The following is a 19,618-nucleotide window of genomic DNA, read 5'->3' as shown; positions in this document are numbered from 1 at the left end:
TTTCAGATCCGTTGGAGAGTATGGGAAGGATTATGGGCCTGTTGAAGAGGTTTGGAGGGTTCTCGGGATGCAAGCTGAATGTAGGGAAAAGCGAGGCATTCCCGGTGAATGAGCTGGCACAGCGGGCTAATTTAGGGGGGGTGCCATTTACGGCAGCGAGGGATAGGTTTAGGTACTTGGGGATTCAGGTAGTGAGGGAATGGACGGGGCTCCATAAGTGGAACTTAACGAAGCTGGTGGAGGAGGCCAGGGAGGATCTTTGTGAAAATAGATAAGTCCCCTGGGCCAGATGGGATTTATCCCAGGAATCTCTGGGAAGCTACGGAGGAGATTGCTGAGCCTTTGGCTTTGATCTTTATGTCATCATTGTCTACAGGAATAATGCCTGAAGACTGGAGGACAGCAAATGTTGTCCCCTTGTTCAAGAAGGGGAGTGGAGACAACTCCGGTAACTATAGACCAGTGAGCCTTACCTCTGTTGTGGAAAAAGTCTTGGAAAGGTTTATAAAGATATAATTTATAATCATCTGGAAAGGAATCATTTGATTAGCGATAGTCAACACCGTTTTGTGAAGGGTAGGTCGTGCCTTACAAACCTTGTTGAGTTCTTTGAGAAGGTGACCAAACAGGTGGATGAGGGTAAAGCAGTTGATGTGGTGTATATGGATTTCAGTTAAGCATTTGATAAGGTTCCCCATGGTAGGCTATTGCAGAAAATACGGAGGCATGGGATTCAGGGTGATTTAGCAGTTTGGATCAGAAATTGGCTAGCTGGAAGAAGACAAAGGGTGGTGGTTGATGGGAAATGTTCAGCCTGGACTTCAGTTACTAGTGGTGTAACATAAGGATCTGTTTTGGGGCCATTGCTGCTTGTCATTTTTATAAATGACTTGGAGGAGGGCGTGGAAAGATGGGTGAGTAAATTTGCAGATGACACAAGTCGGTGGAGTTGTGGACAGTGCGGAAGGCTGTTGCAAGTTACAGAGGGACATATATAAGCTGCAGAGCTGGGCTGAAAGGTGGCAAATGGAGTTTAATGCAGAAAAGTGTGAGGTGATTCATTTTGGAAGGAGTAACAGGAAGACAGAGTACTGGGCTAATGGTAAGATTCTTGGCAGTGTGGATGAGCAGAGAGATCTTGGTGTCCATGTACATAGGTCCCTGAAAGTTGCCACCCAGGTTGAGAGGGTTGTTAAGAAGGCGTACGGTGTGTTAGCTTTTATTGGTAGAGGGATTGAGTTTCCATGCTATGAGGTCATGTTGCAGCTGTACAAAACTCTGGTGGGGTTGGTTTAGCTCACTCGGCTAAATCGCTGGCTTTTAAAGCAGACCAAGCAGGCCAGCAGCACGGTTCGATTCCCGTACCAGCCTCCCCGGACAGGCGCCGGAATGTGGCGACTAGGAGCTTTTCACAGTAACTTCATTGAAGCCTACTCGTGACAATAAGCGATTTTCATTTCATTTGGAGTATTGCATGCAGTTCTGGTCGCCGCATTATAGAAAGGATATGGAAGCATTGGAAAGGGTGCAGAGGAGATTTACCAGGATGTTGCCTGGTATGGAGGGAAGACCTTATGAGGGAAGGCTGAGGGACTTGAGGCTGTTTTCGTTAGAGAGAAGAAGGTTAAGAGGTGACTTAATTGAGGCATACAGGATGATCAGAGGATTAGATAGGGTGGACAGTGAGAGCCTTTTCCCTCGGATGGTGATGTCTAGCACGAGGGGACATAGCTTTAAATTGAGGGAAGGTAGGTATAGGACAGATGTCAGAGGTAGGTTCTTTACTCAGAGAGTAGTAAGGGCGTGGAATGCCCTGCCTGCAACATTAGTGGAATCGCCAACATTAAAGGCATTTAAATGGTCATTGGATAAACATATGGATGATAAGGGAATAGTATAGATGGGCTTTAGAGTGGTTTCACAGGTCGGCGCAACATCGAGGGCCGAAGGGCCTGTACTGCGCTGTAATGTTCTAAGACGTGGGATACACTGCACTTAACGTTGGTGGGAGGGTCGAAGTGGTGAAAATGAATATTCTGCCGAGGTTTTTGTTTATCTTTCAGGCTCTCCCGATCTTTACACCAAAGGCCTTTTTTCGTAAAGTGGACACAATCATCTCTGATTTTGTATGGGTGGGGAAGGTGCCGAGGGTGGGGAGGACCCTGCTACAGAGGCAGAGGCAGCAGGGGGGGTTGGCGTTGCCAAACTTGCTTCATTATTATTGGGCGGCGATTGTGGACAAGGTGCGGCGGTGGTGGGAAGGAGAAGGGGTAGAGTGGGTTAGGATGGAGGAGGAATCTTGTCAGGGGTCTAGTTTGAGGGCTATGGTGACGGCAGCATTGCCAATGGCTCCGAGTAGGTATTCAGGGAGCCCAGTGGTGCAGTCCAAAGTGAAGATATGGAATCAGCTGAGGAGACATTTTAGGGTGGAAGGGATGTCGGTGCTAACACCGCTGTGCGAGAATCATGGGTTTGAGCCGGTGGGGGGGGGATGGATGGATGGTGTATACAGGAGGTGGAGGGAAGTGACGCTGGTCAAGGTGAGAGATTTGCATTTGGAGGAAGGGTTGGCCAGTCTGGAGGAGCTAAGGGAGAGCTGCCGAGGGGTAGTGAGTTCAGGCATCTACAGGTTAGGGACTTTGCACGAAAGATCTGGAAGGGGTTCCCTAGATTGCCAGGATACACCCTGCTGGAGCGTCTGCTGCTTACGGATGTGGAAGGGGAGGGAAGAATTGGGGCTATATATAAGTGGCTGGGGGAGAAGGGAGGCGAGCGGGTGGTGAAGATCAAGGGGAAATGGGAAGCGGAGTTGGGAATGGAGATCAATTAGGAAGTATGGAGTGAGGCACTGCGAAGGGTAAACGGGATCTCCTATTGTGCAAAGATGAGCCTGATACTGTTTAAAGTGGTGGACAGGGTGCATATGACTCAGGCGAGAATGAGTGGGTTCTTTCAGGGGGTAGCAGATGAGTGTGAGAGGTGTGGGCGGGGGCCAGCGAATCATGCGCACATGTTTTGGGGTTGTGAAAAATTGGGAAGATTCTGGGCGGGAGTGTTCGCGGTCTTAGCCAAGATAGTGGAAGAGGGAGTGGACCCGGACCCTTTGGTGGCGATATTTGGGGTTTCAGAGAAGCCGGAGCTCATGGAGAGGAGGAAGGCTGATGTTGTGGCCTTCGTCTCTCTGATTGCACGGCGACGAATTTTGCTGGAGTTGCGGTCGGCATCGCCACCGGGGGTAGCAGCATGGCTGGGTGACCTGGATGACTTCCTGCGGTTAGAGAAGATAAAGTATGAGTTAAGGGGCTCAGCAGGGGCGTTTGAGAAAAGGTGGGGGATGTTTGTGACCGTGTTTGAGGAGCTGTTTGTCGCAGGGGGGTGGGGGGGGGGGGGGGGGGGGGGTGATGGGGAGGGGGTGAAAAACGAGAAACATCTATACAAACTGTATAGTTGATTGTTGGGAAGAATTTTTCCCAGGGTATTTATTTGCTGTAACCTACTTTGATACATGTTTGAATAAAATGCGTTTTTAAAAAAAATCATCCCAGCTGATGGAATGGGAGGGAGCCCCGATAGGGGAGGTGAATCGAAAGTGGGAAGAAGAGCTGGGTGGGGAGCTGGAGGCTAGATTATGGGATGACTCCCTGAGGCGAGTCAATGCATCCTCATCTTATGCCATGCTTAGCCTGATATAATTTAAGGTGGTCCACAGGGCGCACGTGACTGCGGTCCTGATGATCAGATTCTTCGAAGGTGTGGAAGATAGGTGCGGGCGGTGTGCGGGTGGGCCTGCGAATAATGTTGATATGTTTTGGGCATGTCTGAAGCCTTAGGCAGGGGTTTGCTGACATCATGTCGGAGGTACTGAAGGTAAGGGTGGTTGGGAGTCCACAGTTGGTTGCTTTTCTCTGTCCATTTTGTCAGTCAGCCAAAGTTGATGGCTACTTTTCCAATGTGTGCTGATTTCTTTATCACCATACAGGATTCACTGACAGCTTACAATGGTGTGTTGTTGAGTTTGGTCACAGGTTGAGACATACCCTGTTCCATAACTAAAGTTTCCTTGACACTATTCGTGAGGGCTGACAGACATGGGGCAGATGAAAGATGAGCCTTTAGAGCTGGTCTTCTATCAGGGCAATGAGTTAAATATCCACCATATTTACCAGTAAAATTGAGAAAGCTATAAAAATTTAGTGCCTTTACAGAATTAAATTTAGAAAGTCCAAACTGTCAGGAGATCACAGTGTCCTTCTCTGACCTTGGCAACCCTCAATATCTAATTATCCAAAGATGTTTCTATATGTTTCAAGTTAATCAATCTGCTGCAGGCAAACATTTCCATCAGCAACAGCACCTTGCATTAATATCGTGGCATTAATGAAATAAATAATTCAAAGGTATTTGGCAGCGCCATTAGCAAACAAAATCTGCCGCCGAGCGATTAGGAGCTATACAGACAGGTCACCAAAAAAAATTGTTTGAAGAATTTAAAGAGTGAGGAGGAGAGAGAGCTGATGGGAGAGGAAAGGAGAGGGGGTGGAGTGGTGGGGGAAGGATGGTACTGGAGTGAGGGGGTATCTTTCGTAATTAATTATAGGACATAGGCCCTCGGCAACTGAACGCCAATGGTGGGGCAATTAAAATATGGGTTGTGCAAGAGGCTAGGTTTGGAGCATGGCAGAGAACTTGAGGGTTGTAGGGCTTGAGGAAGTTACAAGCATAGTGTGGGGCAATGCCATGGAGGGATTTGGAAAAGAAGGATGATAATTTTAAAGTCGAGGCATTGTTGGCCTGTGAGTCAACATCGATGAGGGAACACAGGATGATGGGTTGCAGCTAGATGTGAGTTAGGGTGTGGGCAGCAGACTTTTGAGTGAGTTCATGTATATGGAGGGTGGAAAATGGGAGGCTGTCCAGGACAGTATTAAAATATTCAACAGAATCTCATTATTGGCATCGTTAACAGAATAGTCATCACACAGCATCTGCCGTTTTCTTTCCCACTGTCTGCTGGAAACATTTGCTCTGTCTGAAAAACTGAACAATTGTATTATCCAAATATTTTGTTCCACGACAGCCAAATCAATATTTTAGCTTACTGGTGGTAGAACTAATCCGAAATTATTCAAGGCTATGAATAATTACTGTGTGCAATTCAGCAGCGTATCAATAGCTCAGGAAAATATTGTTGAAAATCAGTCATAACTAATCACTGAGTTATAGCAATTCATCCAATCAGAACTTCAGTTCTGAGAGAGGGGAGCAGAATGTTTATGCATTAGCCTGAAGGCTGTGTTCGATGTGACTATCACGGTCTACATTTGGCACTTTCAGGACTGAAAGAAATTCAACTGCCTTCCAGCTATACAGCTACATGCAGCTTTCCTCCCTCATATTCACTGAACCAGATTATGACACTTCAGTAGGAATATTGGACCAGCAGCAATATATTTTCAAATCTAATTGGCACAAAACAGTTGTGTTATAATAGTTCACTAAATGGTGTTATCAGTTTTGAACTGGATGCAGCATTTATATTACAGCATTTCTACAGGATTCAATGCTGACTGCTGGGAGTCGTAGGACAGACACAAGGCGGTATTACAAACTTCATCAAGTCGGAGAGAAACTAGCCTTGAGAGATACAGAGGTGTCAAATGGAAACTCAAGTGGGTTCCGAAGCCTTCGGCGTATGGGTCTGTTATATCTGGAGTGCTCCTCAGTTTCTGGTGACCCTTGCTCCCTCGGTCCCCACACAAAAAAGGTCCGTGATCACTCTCCTTCCCCAGCCTGAGCCTCACTGTAACATGGTGCTAGTGGACAGTCTGGGCCAACCATTTTAATCATGAAGCTTCACTGTTGCCTCTTTCCATGTCTTTTGGTGTCAGCATCTCAACAGTGGGTGCAAATGAGGCCCAGATATAGCCTGGGTCTCAAATTGATGACACTGGGCTTGATGTCTCTCTCACCCACTTGAAACCCACTCCAATTTAAATCCTCCCTTAAAAAGACACAACTGTGACTTCTGAATAACTGTGCAAGTACAACGCATTTGAATAATCCTATAAATATGCAGCAACCAGTTCAGAAACCTTGGGCGGCATTCTCCGGGTCGGAGAATCGCCCGGAGCCAGCGACAGTCCCGCCCCCGCCGTGTCCCGATTCTCCCCCCCCCCCCCCCCCCCCCCCCGAGATTTGGCGGGGGCGGGAATCGTGCCACGACGGTCGGCGGGCCCCCCCGCGGCGATTCTCTGGCCCGCGATGGGCCGAAGTCCCGCCGCTGACAGGCCTCTCCCGCTGGTGTGGATTAAACCACCTACCTGACCGGCGGGATTTGCGGCGCAGGCGGGCGCCGGGGTCCTGGGGGGGCGCGGGGCGATCTGACCCCGGGGGGTGCCCCCACGGAGGCCTGGCCCGCGATCGGGGCCCACCGATTGGTGGGCAGGCCTGTGCCTTGGGGGTACTCTTTTTCTTCCGCTTTCGCCATGGTCTTCACCCTGCGGGTGAACTTCAGTTCTGAGAGAGGGGAGCAGAATGTTTATGCATTAGCCTGAAGGCTGTGTTCGATGTGACTATCACGGTCTACATTTGGCACTTTCAGGACTGAAAGAAATTGCCTGCGCATGTGCTGGGGTGATGTCAGCAGCCCCTGACGCTCCGGCACATGTCGGCGAAGTCCTTTCGGCCCCGGCTGGCGTGGCGCCAAAGACCGTTCACGCCAGCCGGCGGAGTGGGAACCACTCCGGCGCGGGCCTAGCCCCTCAATGTGAGGGCTTGGCCCCTAAAGTGCCCAGAATTCCCGCATCTTTGGGGCGGCCCGCACCAGAGTGGTTCACGCCACTCCAACATGCCGGGACCCCCTGCCCCACCGGGTAGGGGAGAATCCTGCCCTTAATTCTGTTTGCCACTCCTCAGTTCTGCTAAGTGCTTCGGCATTTGCAGCGTTTTGCCTTTTGAACCAGCTATTTATGTTTCATTCAGTGTCCCAGTTTTGCCCCATAATGCAAACTGGGAAACCCCAGGTCACCAGCTGTTGTACATATTATGCTTTGCTTCCAGCATCAATCTGTACTGCAAGGACAACATGAAAGGAACCTTTGCACATGCCCCATTAATTTTTGCAATTGGTGATTGTGCAAACTATCAGAATGGCCACCAGTTCAACGACTGTCACTTTCATTCCATAGAAGTCTTTCACTTCTTCCTAAAATTGTACGATAATAGCTTATCTTAAAGCAGCATATTGAACTGTGCAGCACTCCCACAACTTATATGCTTTAGTCTCAGGGGTCAGATTGATCCTCTTACCTTCTAAGTCAGAGGCAAGAACACAACCTTTCAGCCAGCAGCTTTAAATCATCTTTGCATCTACTGTGCAAATGAAGATCTTTCAAGAGCTAACCGAAATAAGTAGAGCAGGATGATGGTCAGAGTACCTTTGAGGAGAATGCTTGAAATGCGCAAAGGCTATTAACAATAGAATTGAATTAAAAATATCAAACTGAAACAAAGCTGTGTTTTCCCCCCCCCCCCCCCAAACAGCATCAACATTTCCCTTTTCTGAAGAAGAATTTGCTGCCAAATGAAGGGACAAAAGCCTTAAGATTGAAATGCACTCTGGCAGCACTAGGCTCTAGTTGTCTCAGACTCGAGCACTTCTGATTCAAACAGAGAGGGGCATCATGTGGACCAAAGCAGGAAGTTTAAAGAAAATTCAAAATTTGAAACAGGGCCAAATGACGAAAGGACATCATGCAAGGAGGATCTGTAGAGGTAAGCAGACCATGAACAGAGAATTCATTGAGCTTATTACAGTCATTTGGCACTCTCGTCTGGCAATTGCTGTAGAGGATCTTAAGAGAAAAACTTGAGCATGTCCCAATTGAATACCCACTTCCACTATTTTATCTGGGACATTAACTCATTTCTGTTAAAGGTCTAATGCCTCAGGAGCACAGCCATTCGAAGCCTAATTTGGCGCGGATTTTCCAGGCCCCCATGAGTATAGGGCTGGAGGCGGTAAAGCTGGCGATTGGAAGTATTGGATTATCTTCACGTAGAAGCCCCAATAGAGGCTTGTGGTCAGTTATTATTGTTAAGCATCACCCATGGACACTGGTGAAATGTCTTGATGCCATAGATTATGGTGAGGCCTTCTTTTGTGATTTGTGCATATTTCTGTTCAGCGTCGGAAAGACTTCTAGAGGCAAAGACTTGGCTTCTCTGAGCCATCTTCCATTTATGGGACAGGGCTACCCCTATACCATATGGTGATACATCGCAAGTTAAGATGATTGGCTGACCTGGATCAAAGTGAACCAGTAGACTCGACTGTAAAGCTTGTTTGAGATACTGGAAAGCCTGTTCCTATGGCCCCATCCAATGCTGGTGTTTTCTTAAGAACAAATAAAGTGGTGCCAAAGCTGTTGTTAGGTTGGGGACAAACCAACCATAGCAGTTTACCATTACCAGGAAGGACTTTAATTCTGCCACATTCTTAGATGCCAGGACTTCTCTTATGGCTCTTGCCTTGTCTTTGAGTGGGTGCAAGCCTTTAGAATACACTTTGAACCCTAGGTAAGTGATCTCATCAGATTGAAAAGTGCACTTCTCGCACTCCAGTTGGATTCCCCAACTCTAAATCTTCATAGCACCTCTTCTAGGCTTGCTAGGGGCTCTTCATGCGCTGTTCCCGTTACAAGAACATCATCCAGGTAAACCACAACCGTCGGAATGCCCTGGAGCAGATTCTCTGTTGTGCTTTGGAATATTGCACAGACTGAGGAAAAGCAAGCGGATAATCTGATCTCGAAACAGGCCTCTATGCACATTAATAGTTGCAAATTTTCAAAAATTTTCACCCAGTTCTAATTGCAAATAGACATGACTGAGGTAGAGTTTGGTGCATGTGAGACCTTCCACCAACTTCACACAAATGCCTTCAATTTGTGGAGTTGCGTATTTGTCCACTTGAGCTGCCTGGTTTAGTGTCACCTTATAATCCCTGCATATTCTAACTGAGCGATCCGGTTTTAACACAGGGCGCCCATTCTGAAAACTGTGCAGGTCTGATGATTCCCAATTCTTCCAGCATTTAAGTTTAGCTTGCATTTTTTAGTGTAAGACATAATGGACGGGTCTCGCCCTAAAATACTTTGGTGTGGAATTAATGTAATTCTTGGCGTTTACTCCCTTTATTCCACCCAACCCATTCTGAAATATGTCTTTATATTTACATTAGGCTTCCTGGACAACACTATCCGAAATCTTGAAGATCTCTAATCAGTTCATCGTGATTTGGCGCAGCCCATCTCGCCCCATGAGACTTGGCCGATGTCCCTCAGCAATGATCACGGTTACTGAGCATCCTGTTGCTGACATGAAACAGGCTGCGTGGTTGTGCCCAAAATATTCAGAATTTACCCCGTATATGTTGCCAACTTGGTCATTGTGCTACTTTGGTTCAAACACTCAATTCCTTCTCAAAGACATCCCTTTGCCCACAACCCTGGCCGACGCCCCAATGTCAACCTCTATCTTTAGTAGTCTTCCATTTTCTGTGAGGAATCTCTCAATTGGGGCTGTTTTGCTCACTTTCACAACGTTTAATTTGTTTATTTCAGTTCTTCATCTGAATTTCTCTCCACTTTATTAATTGGTGCCATGGCATGTTTTATTTTTGTTTCGGCATGCTTTGCCTGGTGTGGCAACGTGCTTGGATATGGCCCTTCCTACTGCACCAAAATCGAACAAACTCTCTGCAGCGGCATGCTTCTTCGGGGTGGTCTCCCCCACATCAGTAGCAATCATCTTAACTTCTGGGCTGACGACCCATTTTCTTCCCTTACCAATGACTACGATCCTGTTCCTGGGATTGTGCTTGAATGTCCTCTGAGCCTGTCGACCTGGCTATGCACCTTGCAGCCATACCTCTCCATGGCTGGTTCACCTCGCCCTCTTTCATGCCTTGAAACTCTGACTCGCCCCCCTTTTGGCGCAGTTGGTTGCCTGGTCTATTTTGATCACCCTGTACAGAATCATCTTTGTTTCAGCCAGAAGCTTCTTTTTCACACTTATGTTTTTAGTACTGCATACTAAACGATCACGCGACATGTTGCTGAGTGCTGTGCTAAACTCACAATGCTCAGCCATTTGGCGGAGTCTGGCAACAAAGGCAGATCTTACTGAATTATAAGGAGTATCTTTAAAGTAAGGCATGATTTCCATCCTGACTCTGAAGCATTGTACAGTTAGAGTAGCTGGCATCATGTTTGGTTGCATTATTTGTGCATCGAGATCTCCAAAATAGTTTGGGCCTAGCAGTGAGAGTTTGCTATCATCTAGAAATTGTGTGCAGCTGCTCTCTTCAAATATTGCAGCTGCTACTTAAAGAACCACATCTGTTATTAGGCAGAAAATCTGAAGTGGCTGGCAAATGATGAAGATGATTGAAAAACTGAGGATGGGATTCTCTCAGCCAGCGGCTGGGCCGGAGAATCCCCGCAACTTGCGCGAATCACGCCACGTTCTACGCCCCCCCCCCCCCCCCCCCCCCCCCCCCCCGGCCGATTCTCAGCCCGGGATGGGCCAAGCGGCCATCACAAAAAACCCATGTCCCGCCGCCGTTCTAATCTGCTCTCAGCCTTGGCCTGGAAGGGTCTGGGGGCCGCCTGTGGGAGGCAAGGGGGGAATCAACTCTGGCGGGGGGGGGGGCCTCCGTTGTGGCCTGGCCCGCGATCGGGGCCCACCAATCACTGACCGGCCTCTCGGGCTGGGGGCCTCCTTTCTTCCGTGCCGGCCCCTTTAGCCATACGCCATTTGGCGTCGGGGCCGGCGCGGAGAAGGGAGCCACTGCGCATGCGTGCGTTGGTGCCGGTGCCACTGTGCATGCGCGCGTTTGCGCGGGTGCCACTGCGCATGCGTGGATCCCGCGGCACCCTGTTGACACCAGAATCAGCTGCTGGAGCAGCGTGGGTTGCTCCAGTGCCAAGCTGGCCCCCTGTAGGGGCCAGAATTGCTGATTGTGAGGCCATGTTGACGCCATCGAGAAACGTGAAGGCGTCAACACTTCGTCTCAGGATCACAGAATCCCGCCCTCATTTTCGAGCAGATCTGAGTCACATACTGAGTTATTCATGCACAATCTAGGATGCAGGATATTTCAGTCTCATTCTATCAGTTCTTTGAATTTTGAATAAGTCAATCGTACTTGTCTGCAAGCAGAATAAGGTTGCTCAGAACAGAACAGAGAAAATGTGAAGGGAGAGCGAGCCCCAAATATTGGCGCATTGAGATAATTTGTACGAGGTCATGTGAAAGATCCTTGGCCTGACAATACAGAGGAATAGGCCATAGTGAGGGCTTCAAATAGTTGTTTGTACGAGAGAACTTGAGAATTGTTGGTAAAAGTGACATGCTTTCTTTCCATGCAGTATAAATTGTAGTTCCCTTTATAACTGGTATTCTTGCGTATCTGTCCCAGTGAGGGTTTCCTCAAGCTCCATGGTAGTTCACAGGGATGTTTGGATTAAGCCACTCGAATTAATGTCATAACCAATGACAGAAGACTTTTTAGAAACCAACCAACCACTAGAGCAGCAAATGGGATGGCATCAGTTGTTGGCCCAACCTATTACCTAGCACAAGATGTATTGGGACCAATTCTAATCCAGAAGACTTCCATTCGAAAATGGGAAATTAATGTCCATTTAAGGCCCTCATCCTGCCGCTACTGGTATGAGGGAGAGAGGGGTTGGAAATCCCTCATTCAAAGGCACTCACTGCCTGATCGAGGAAACCAGTATTGCAGATGTTAGCCAACCCCCTGTCATTTCTTCGCACCCATTATCCATCCCTTGCCACTGACCCCTCCCCACAACCCCCATCCCACTGTCCACTTACCTTTCTTCAGGAATTCCTGGTAAAGACCCAGATGAATTACCAGAAACAGCCACTATCTCCGGTGGTTCTGTCAGTCATGGAGAGCTGCCATTCTCTGATTGGCCAAAAGCTCTCGGAGGCAGGATTTCCATCCTACTGGGGAGGGGGGAGGAGGGGTTGAAGTGCAGCACTGAACCATCCCCCATGGATCTGGGGGGCCTGGCAGAAGGGTTACCACTTTCAAGTAGGGACTAAGTTCCCTGGAAGATTCGTTTGGCAGGTGTGTCGACATTTTCGGTGATGGGTGGCGGGGACCTCCACCGCACTCATAAAATTCCGCCCAGTGTTTCACAAGAATATCTTGTTGATCACTGTTAGTCTCTTGGTCTGTCTTTGATTGCTGATGGGCCTCCCACTCTACTTGTTCCATTGTTCAACCTCTCCGTATCATTTATATGGATAAACTAAAAACAATTCTGCGAATCCATACAGGATATAAAGGGTCAAATCTACCAGAGTTACAAAGTCATTTTGTAGAAGATGGAAACACCTCATAAGAAATACAAGTATATATGAATGAAAAAAACGTGTCAAGTGTCTTTAGATAAAAAAATTGCATGCTGTGGAGAAACAAGCTTTTTATTCTGAAGTGAACTGAAACAGTATGCAGCGTGCGCTGTCAAACTGTGAGCCCACAGCACACTTATCATTATTCTGAGCACTACTTGTAAGGTCAGGTATCCACAAAACTAATCTGCTCTGCTCAGATTACTAACAGCAAAGAAACACAATTTATACAAGTTGTGTTTTGGATATTGCAATATTACTGGAAATAATATGTGTAAAATTACAAAAAAAATCCTTTTTTGATATTGATATATCATATACCTTCAAAGTCCATCTCTGACATAAAATTTACCAAACTGTGTGCGCCTGGTACTTGATTTCAGTCTTTATTCTGAATTCAGTTTTTAATGCAGCTATGGAAGTAAACCTTACAAAATATGAAGGGAAGCATTGATGAAAAAAATTAATAGGATAAAAAGCACCTGTCTTTAAAACCATACTAAACTCTTGGCAAATTGCCACACGATGCTATGAATTGTTTAAATGAAAACAATTGAACCTACTTCATTATGTACGTCAGACATTTACCTCCATTGTCCCTCAGATGCAGGGCAATCTTTGTATCATCTGCAAGAGATTTAAAATATGAGTTAGCAACAGCTTGCAAGTGCAAACCTTACATTGCAGCACATCTATTTAGCAAGACACAAATAGGAAGTCCAACATGCCCAAGGGCATGACTGAATATTTCAAATTGCTACAACCAATAGCACGTATCTCATCTCATCTATATGAAATTCTCCAAACCCAATTTTGTTCCTCAATTAGCAGCAAATTGAAAGGGAAGGTTTATATGTGGTCACTCACTAGTCAGGTATGATAAAACAATCAAATTAGGAGGATCGTTTTCACAGATTGTTTTTGGAACAGAGAACGCTTTCCATTAAGTGGTTATTGCAGCAAAGGGTTGAAAATTATTTGACAGAGCATTGGATAAGGAAGAATATTCAAGAATATCAAGAAATGTAAAAAAATGGGATGATAGTCCTTTCAATCGAAGAAGTGACAATAATACTGGAACAATCGGGTCAAATGATCTTAATAATACTTAAATTGATTCTTTAACATAAAGAAATATCCCCAAGTTGCTTTACAAAGGCTTAAAAAAGAAAATGCAATGTTTTAAATTTGTTTATGGGTTGTGGGCAGTAGATGGCTTGTGTCCTGGAGACGAAATGGGGTCAGGATCTCAGTTTAGAGATAAATAGAAGACTCAAATTGCAAACTGTGAAATTAGTGGCAAGGGCATAGAAGGCCAAATACAATGCCTTCAGTCATCCCAGTTTTTAACTGGGAAAGTTTTGGCTCATCCAAGACTCTATGTTAAAGGCGCAGTATACAAAACACTGATGCAGTAGACTTAAAACTGATGCAGACCTGGCAAAGAGGAGGGCCGGGTCTAACTAGCTCAAGGCTGCCCTCTTTAAAAAGGGGGTGAAGTTCTGAGAGCTGTACCCAGCATGCCTCTGGGTGACTTTCCAGAAACGTGAATGCTATTTTGCATGCCAGAGGAGGCAATGGAGTTCATGAGGGACGATGGACTGGGAAGAGAGTGAGGACATTGATCTTTGGAGGAGTTTGTGTGTGTGTTTCTTTTTTGAAAAGGTTTTTATTTAAAGAGATTTTGATGGTGTTTTTTTTGAAGGGCAGGCTTTTCAGGGCAGAAAATTGAGTGTACCTTTTGTTGCTCTTGAAGGGGTTATGCTTGGGGCGGGGAGCACCATGCTAGCCGGGAGGGCTAGTTAACAGGAGTTAAGTGGGTGATTGTCAGGAGGTAGGCCTGGGGGGAGGGATGGCATTATTTAAGGGTGGGAGGAAGGGCTGCTGACTGATGCGGCACAGTTAGAAAAGGATCTATGATGATGGACATCCGAAGGTGGGCCTGGAGGGTCGCATGATGCGGGCCGGGGGCTGGTACAAATAGGCGGACATGGCCTTCCTGCACTTAAAGATAAGGGACCAGACAAGTTTGAGGAAAGGATGGGTGGGACAGGTGTTCCACTCAGGACTGGATATGAAGATGAGGGGGGTTGGCGGTGTTGGTGAATAAGCGGTTGGCGTTCAAGGTGGGGAATATTGTGGCGGACTCGGGGGGGCGGGGGGGGGGGGGGAGAGGTTCATGATGGCGAGTGGGATGCTGGAGGGGTTTCCGATGCCACAAATTGGGATGATGTAGATTTTATGAGGCAGGTGTTGGAAGATTCCAGACTTGGACTCACACCGGTTGATCATGGGTGGGGGGGGTATTTTAATACATTTATAGAGCTGAGCTTGTACCGGTCGAGCCCGAGGTCGGTGAAGGAGTTGGCAGTGGTGAAGGAGTTGAAGGGGTTTATGGAGCATATGGGGGGGAGGGGGTGGGGGTGGTTGGGAGACCGAGGTGAAGGAATTTTCATTCTTCTCCCACGTGCATCGGGTGTACTCGCGGAGTGACTTTTTTATGTCAGTCAAGTTGGTGCGGGGCGGGGGTGGTTGACGCAGAGTATTCAGCGATTGTGGTCTCTGACCACGTGCAGTATTGGGTGGATTTAGGAGTGGACTAGGCGGGGGGGCAGCCAACGCCTGCATTGGAGGCTGGATGTAGGGCTGCTGGCGGATGAGGAGTCATGTGAACGGGTGAGGGCCGCTATTCGGGTTACGTGGAATTAAATGACACGGGGGAAGTCACGCCCTCCACACTGTGGGAGGCGCTCAAGGCGGTGGTTGGCGGGAGTTTATTTCAATTTGGGCGCACAGGGTGAAAGCGGAGTGAGCGGAGATGATAAGGCTGGTTCATGAGATCCTGAGGGTGGATAGATAGGAGGTCCCTGAGGCAGGGCTGTTGAAGGAGAGGCAGGGGTTCCAGATGGAGTTTGGGCTAGTGTCCAAGAGGAAGATGGTGGGGTGGTTACGAAGGGCCAGAGGGGCAGTGTACGAGAACAGGGAGAAGGTGAGCAGGATGCTGGCCGACCAGTTGAGGAAGCAAGAGGTGGCGAGGGAGACTGGCAGAGTAAAGGATGATAAGGGCAGGGTGGTGTTGGACCTGGAAGGGGTGAATAGCCAATTTGAGGCATTTTACAGGAGGTTATACGAGTCAGAGCCCCTGGCCAGGGGGAGTGAGGGGATGCGGCTGTTTTTCGATGGGCTGGAGTTTCCCACGGTAGAGGAGGAGCAGTTTCAGGGATTGGGGGAGGTGTTGGAGAGCATTGAAGTGATGCAGGCAGGGATGGCCCTGGGTCCGGACGGGCTGCCAGTGAAGTTTTAGAACAATTTGGGGGGGGACCTGGGGCCACTGCTGGTGAGAGCATATAATGAAGCAAGGGAGAATGGGAACGCCCCATGACATTGTCGCAGGCTTCCATCTCCCTCATATTGAAGAATTACAATGATCCGGAGCAACGTGGGTTGTACTGCCTGATATTGTACTGAACATGGACGCCACATTGTTGGCGAAGGTGCCGGCCTCGCAAATCGAGGACTGCGTCCCGGGCATGATAGGCGAGGACCAAATGGATTTCGTGAAAGGCAGACAGTTGGGCAGCACGCTAGCACAAGTGGATAGCACTGTGGCTTCCCAGCGCCAGGTCCCAGGTTCGATTCCCTCCTGGGTCACTGTCTGTGAAGAGTCTGCACGTTCTCCCCGTGTCTGCGTGGGTTTCCTCCGGGTGCTCCGGTTTCCTCCCACAGTCCAAAAACGTGCAGGTTAGGTGGATTGGCCATGATAAATTTCCCTTAGTGTCCAAACCAGTTAGGAAGGGTTATTGGGTTACGGGGACAGGGTGGAAGTGAGGGCTTAAGTGGGTCGGTGCAGACTTGATGGGCCGAATATCCTCCTTCTGCACTGTAAGTTTTATGTTCTATGTTTTGTCGGCGAATGTGAGGAGGCCGCTCAATGTAATTAAGATGCCTTCAGAGGGGCAGGAGGTGGAGGTAGTGGTGGCGATGGACGCAGAGAAGGCTTTTGACCGGGTGGAATGGGAGTATTTGCGGGAAGTGTTGGGGCGGTTCGGGTTTGGGCAGGGGCTTGTGGACTGGGTCTGGTTGCTATACAAGGCGCCGGTCGCAAGGATGCACGGGGGGACGAGGCAGGTGTGACAGCTCTCCCTATTGCTCTTTGCTTTGGTGATAGAGCCGCTGGCAATGGCACTTAAGGTGTTGAGGGATTGGAGAGGGATTGGGTGGGGGGTGGTGGCAAGAACAGGTTCTCCCTGTATGCGGACGACCTGCTGCTATATATTTCAGACCCATTGGGTAGTATTGGGGAAATTATGGGGATTTTAGAGGAATTCAGCCTGTTCTCCGGGTACAAGTTGGATATGGGAAAGAGCGAGATGTTTCTGATTGAGCTTAGATGGCAGAAGAGGAGAGAGAGGACGGCACGGTAGCACAGTGGTTAGCACCGCTGTTTCACAGCGGCAGGGTCTCAGGATCGATTCCTGGCTTAGATTACTGTCTGTGCGGAGTCTGCATGTTCTCCCCGTGTCTGTGTGGGTTTCCTCTGGGTGCTCCCAAAAGACATGATTGTTAGGTGAATTGGGCATCCTGAATTCTCCCTTAGTGTACCCGAACAGACACCAGACTGTGGCGACTAGGGGATTTTCAGTTTCTTCATTGCAGTGTTAATGTTAACCTCATGTTAATGACACTAATAAAAGATTATTATTAGGGGAGCTGCCATTCAAGGTGGTGGGGGTGAGTTTTAGATACTTGGACATCCAGGTGATGTGGGGCTACACAAGCTGAACCTGGCTTGGCTGGTGGAGCAGATGTCGGGGGGACTTTAAGAGGTGGGATGAGCTGCTGCTGTCGCTGGCGGGGTGGGTGCAGACAGTAAAGATGACAATGCAGCCAAGGTTTCTGTTCGTGTTTCAGAACCTCCCAATCTTCGTCCTGAAGTCATTTTTCAAAAGGATTAATGCACTGGATTTGTGTAGGCAGAGAAGACCCCACCCCGCGGGTTGAGTGGCCATTTTGGAGAGAGGGCGAGGGGGTTTGCTCTCATTGCCGAACATGGTGAACGTCTACTGGGCTGCGAATAAGGTTAGGAAATGGGTTGTGGGGGTGGGGTCGGCATGGGGGTCGGATGGAGGCGGCACTGCTGGGGAACGGGTTTAAGTGCTTTGTTGTCGGCGCCTCTGCTGTTCTCGCCGGCCAGGCACTCCGTGAGCCCAGTGGTGGTGTCGGGCTTATAGGTGAGGGTGCAGTGGAGGCAGTACATGGGACTGGAGCGTGCCTAGGTGTGGGTACCGATCTGCGACAATCATAGTTGTCCACATGTTTTGGGCATGTGCGAAGCTGAAGGAGTTCTGGCAGGGATTCGCGGACGTAATGTCCGAGGTGCTGGGGGTGAAATTGGCCCCAAGTCCAGAGGTGGCGATATTCGTAATGTCAGAAAGCCTAGGAGTCCAGGGGGCGAGAGAGGCCGATGTTTTGGCCTTTGCCTCCCCGTAAGCCCGGGTTGGATCTTGCTCGGGGTTCGGAGCTGCCGAATGCGGGAGCGTGGGTGAGCAACCTGGCGGAATTCCTGAGGCTAGAGAAAGTCAAGTTCATCCTGAGGGGGTCGGTCGGTGGGTTCATCCGGAGGTGGAAGCAGTTTATTGATTTCCTGAAGGAGGATTGAGGGGTCAGAAAGGGAGGGGCGGGGGTGGGGAAGGCAGGACGGGGGGAGGGAGTGGGTTCTGGTTGTTTATAATATTGTATGATTGTTCTTCTGCTTTTGTTTGTCCATGTGAAAATGCCTTGAATGAAAATTTTTTTTCAAAAAAAGCTTGATGTGACCCAACCAGATGTTTTGTTGAATGGTTAAACCATTGGTATTCCTTGAACTTGAGGCCACAAAGTGAATAACAGGAGAGAGTAAAAGCCTTGACTAATTACTGCAGTCTCCATGATTATATAATCCATGCTCAGTTTGTTCCTTGGATGGGATGGCTTTTACTTTCTCATTCCTCGGCCTGAAAATGCTCGAGTTATGTACAAAATGTATTTCCGGAATAAATAATAAATGACTCTGTTGATATGCGAATCCAAGCAACTTGTTATTTAAATTACATTTAGTGAAGTATATTGAACAAGACTGACCAAACTCCAAATGAGTTTGAATAATTAACTACCGCATGGTTCGACTTGCCTGAAGCCACCAGTGAATTTGAGTTCATAAATAAATGGAAACAATTTCAAATCGTGCTTTGCAATATTAACAACAATCCATAAAAGTGTTTGTTACTGACAATACGTTGTAAAATTACAAGTATAATAGCAAGCCAACAAACGGCGGATATTTTGAATGGTTGGATTTCCCATATTGCCACCCGAAAAGTTTGCAAGGAGTACATCCCCCACCAATACCGGCTGCCCCGCAGCCATTTAATTTGGCGGGGTGTTAATTGGTTATGGGTGAGACTCTTGCCCCCATCTGGGGAGTTCCTGCCTTAGAAAAACATGGCTGGCAACTGTAAGGGCGAAATTCTCCGACCCCCACGACGGGTCGGAGAATAGCGGGAGGGCCTTCCCGACATTTTTCCCGCCCTCCCGCTATTCTCCCCCACCCCCCGCCCAACTCCCGACCCGAATCGCTGCCGCCGTTTTTTTACGGCCGGCAGCGATTCACAGCTGTTCGATGGGCCGAAGTCCCAGCCCTTTACGCCGTTTTTACGAACGGCAAACACACCTGGTCTGGCCGTTCGTAAAAACGGCGTCACAAACTCGCTTTTCATAACCATGGCACCGATTGGCACGGCAGTACCACGGCCGTGCCAAGGGAGCCATGGGCCCGCGATCGGTGGGCACCGATCGCGGGCAGCGGGCCCGATGCCCGCGCACTCTTTCTCCTTCCGCCGCCCCGCAGTATCCATTCGCGGGGCGGCTGAGGGGCAACCCGGCCCGCGCATGCGCTGGTTTCGCGCAAATACGCGATGACGTCATCCGCGCATGCGCGGGTTGGAGTCTTCCAATCCGCGCATGCGCGGCTGACGTCATATGACGCGTCAGCCGGCGCTAACTCCGGCAAGCGGGCTTAACGATATTCGTTAAGCCCGTCATGCCGGAGCCTACGGCGTCGGGCTGCTAGCCCCGACCGGGGACCAGAATCGGTTCCCGGTCGGGAAGGGGCGCGCTGGCGTCAAACCCGCCC

General features: G+C 48.7%; 1 protein-coding gene across 5 annotated transcripts in view; it reads right to left on the bottom strand.

Annotated features, from left to right (window-relative positions):
• plxdc2 (plexin domain containing 2) overlaps window positions 1-19,618 on the bottom strand; it is a 506,097-nt gene that overhangs the window by 77,286 nt on the left and 409,193 nt on the right. For all 5 annotated transcript variants that reach the window (XM_038798075.1, XM_038798074.1, XM_038798076.1 and 2 more), the window contains exon 13: window positions 13,036-13,074. In XM_038798075.1, coding sequence (XP_038654003.1) covers window positions 13,036-13,074 — 39 coding nt within the window. The remainder of the gene's footprint in view (window positions 1-13,035; window positions 13,075-19,618) is intronic.

Source organism: Scyliorhinus canicula, chromosome 5 (assembly GCF_902713615.1).
Source record: "Scyliorhinus canicula chromosome 5, sScyCan1.1, whole genome shotgun sequence".
Lineage (NCBI taxonomy): Eukaryota > Metazoa > Chordata > Chondrichthyes > Carcharhiniformes > Scyliorhinidae > Scyliorhinus > Scyliorhinus canicula.
The sequence above is the reverse complement of the archived record's forward strand: the minus strand, read 5'-3'. Positions and strand labels throughout refer to the sequence as shown.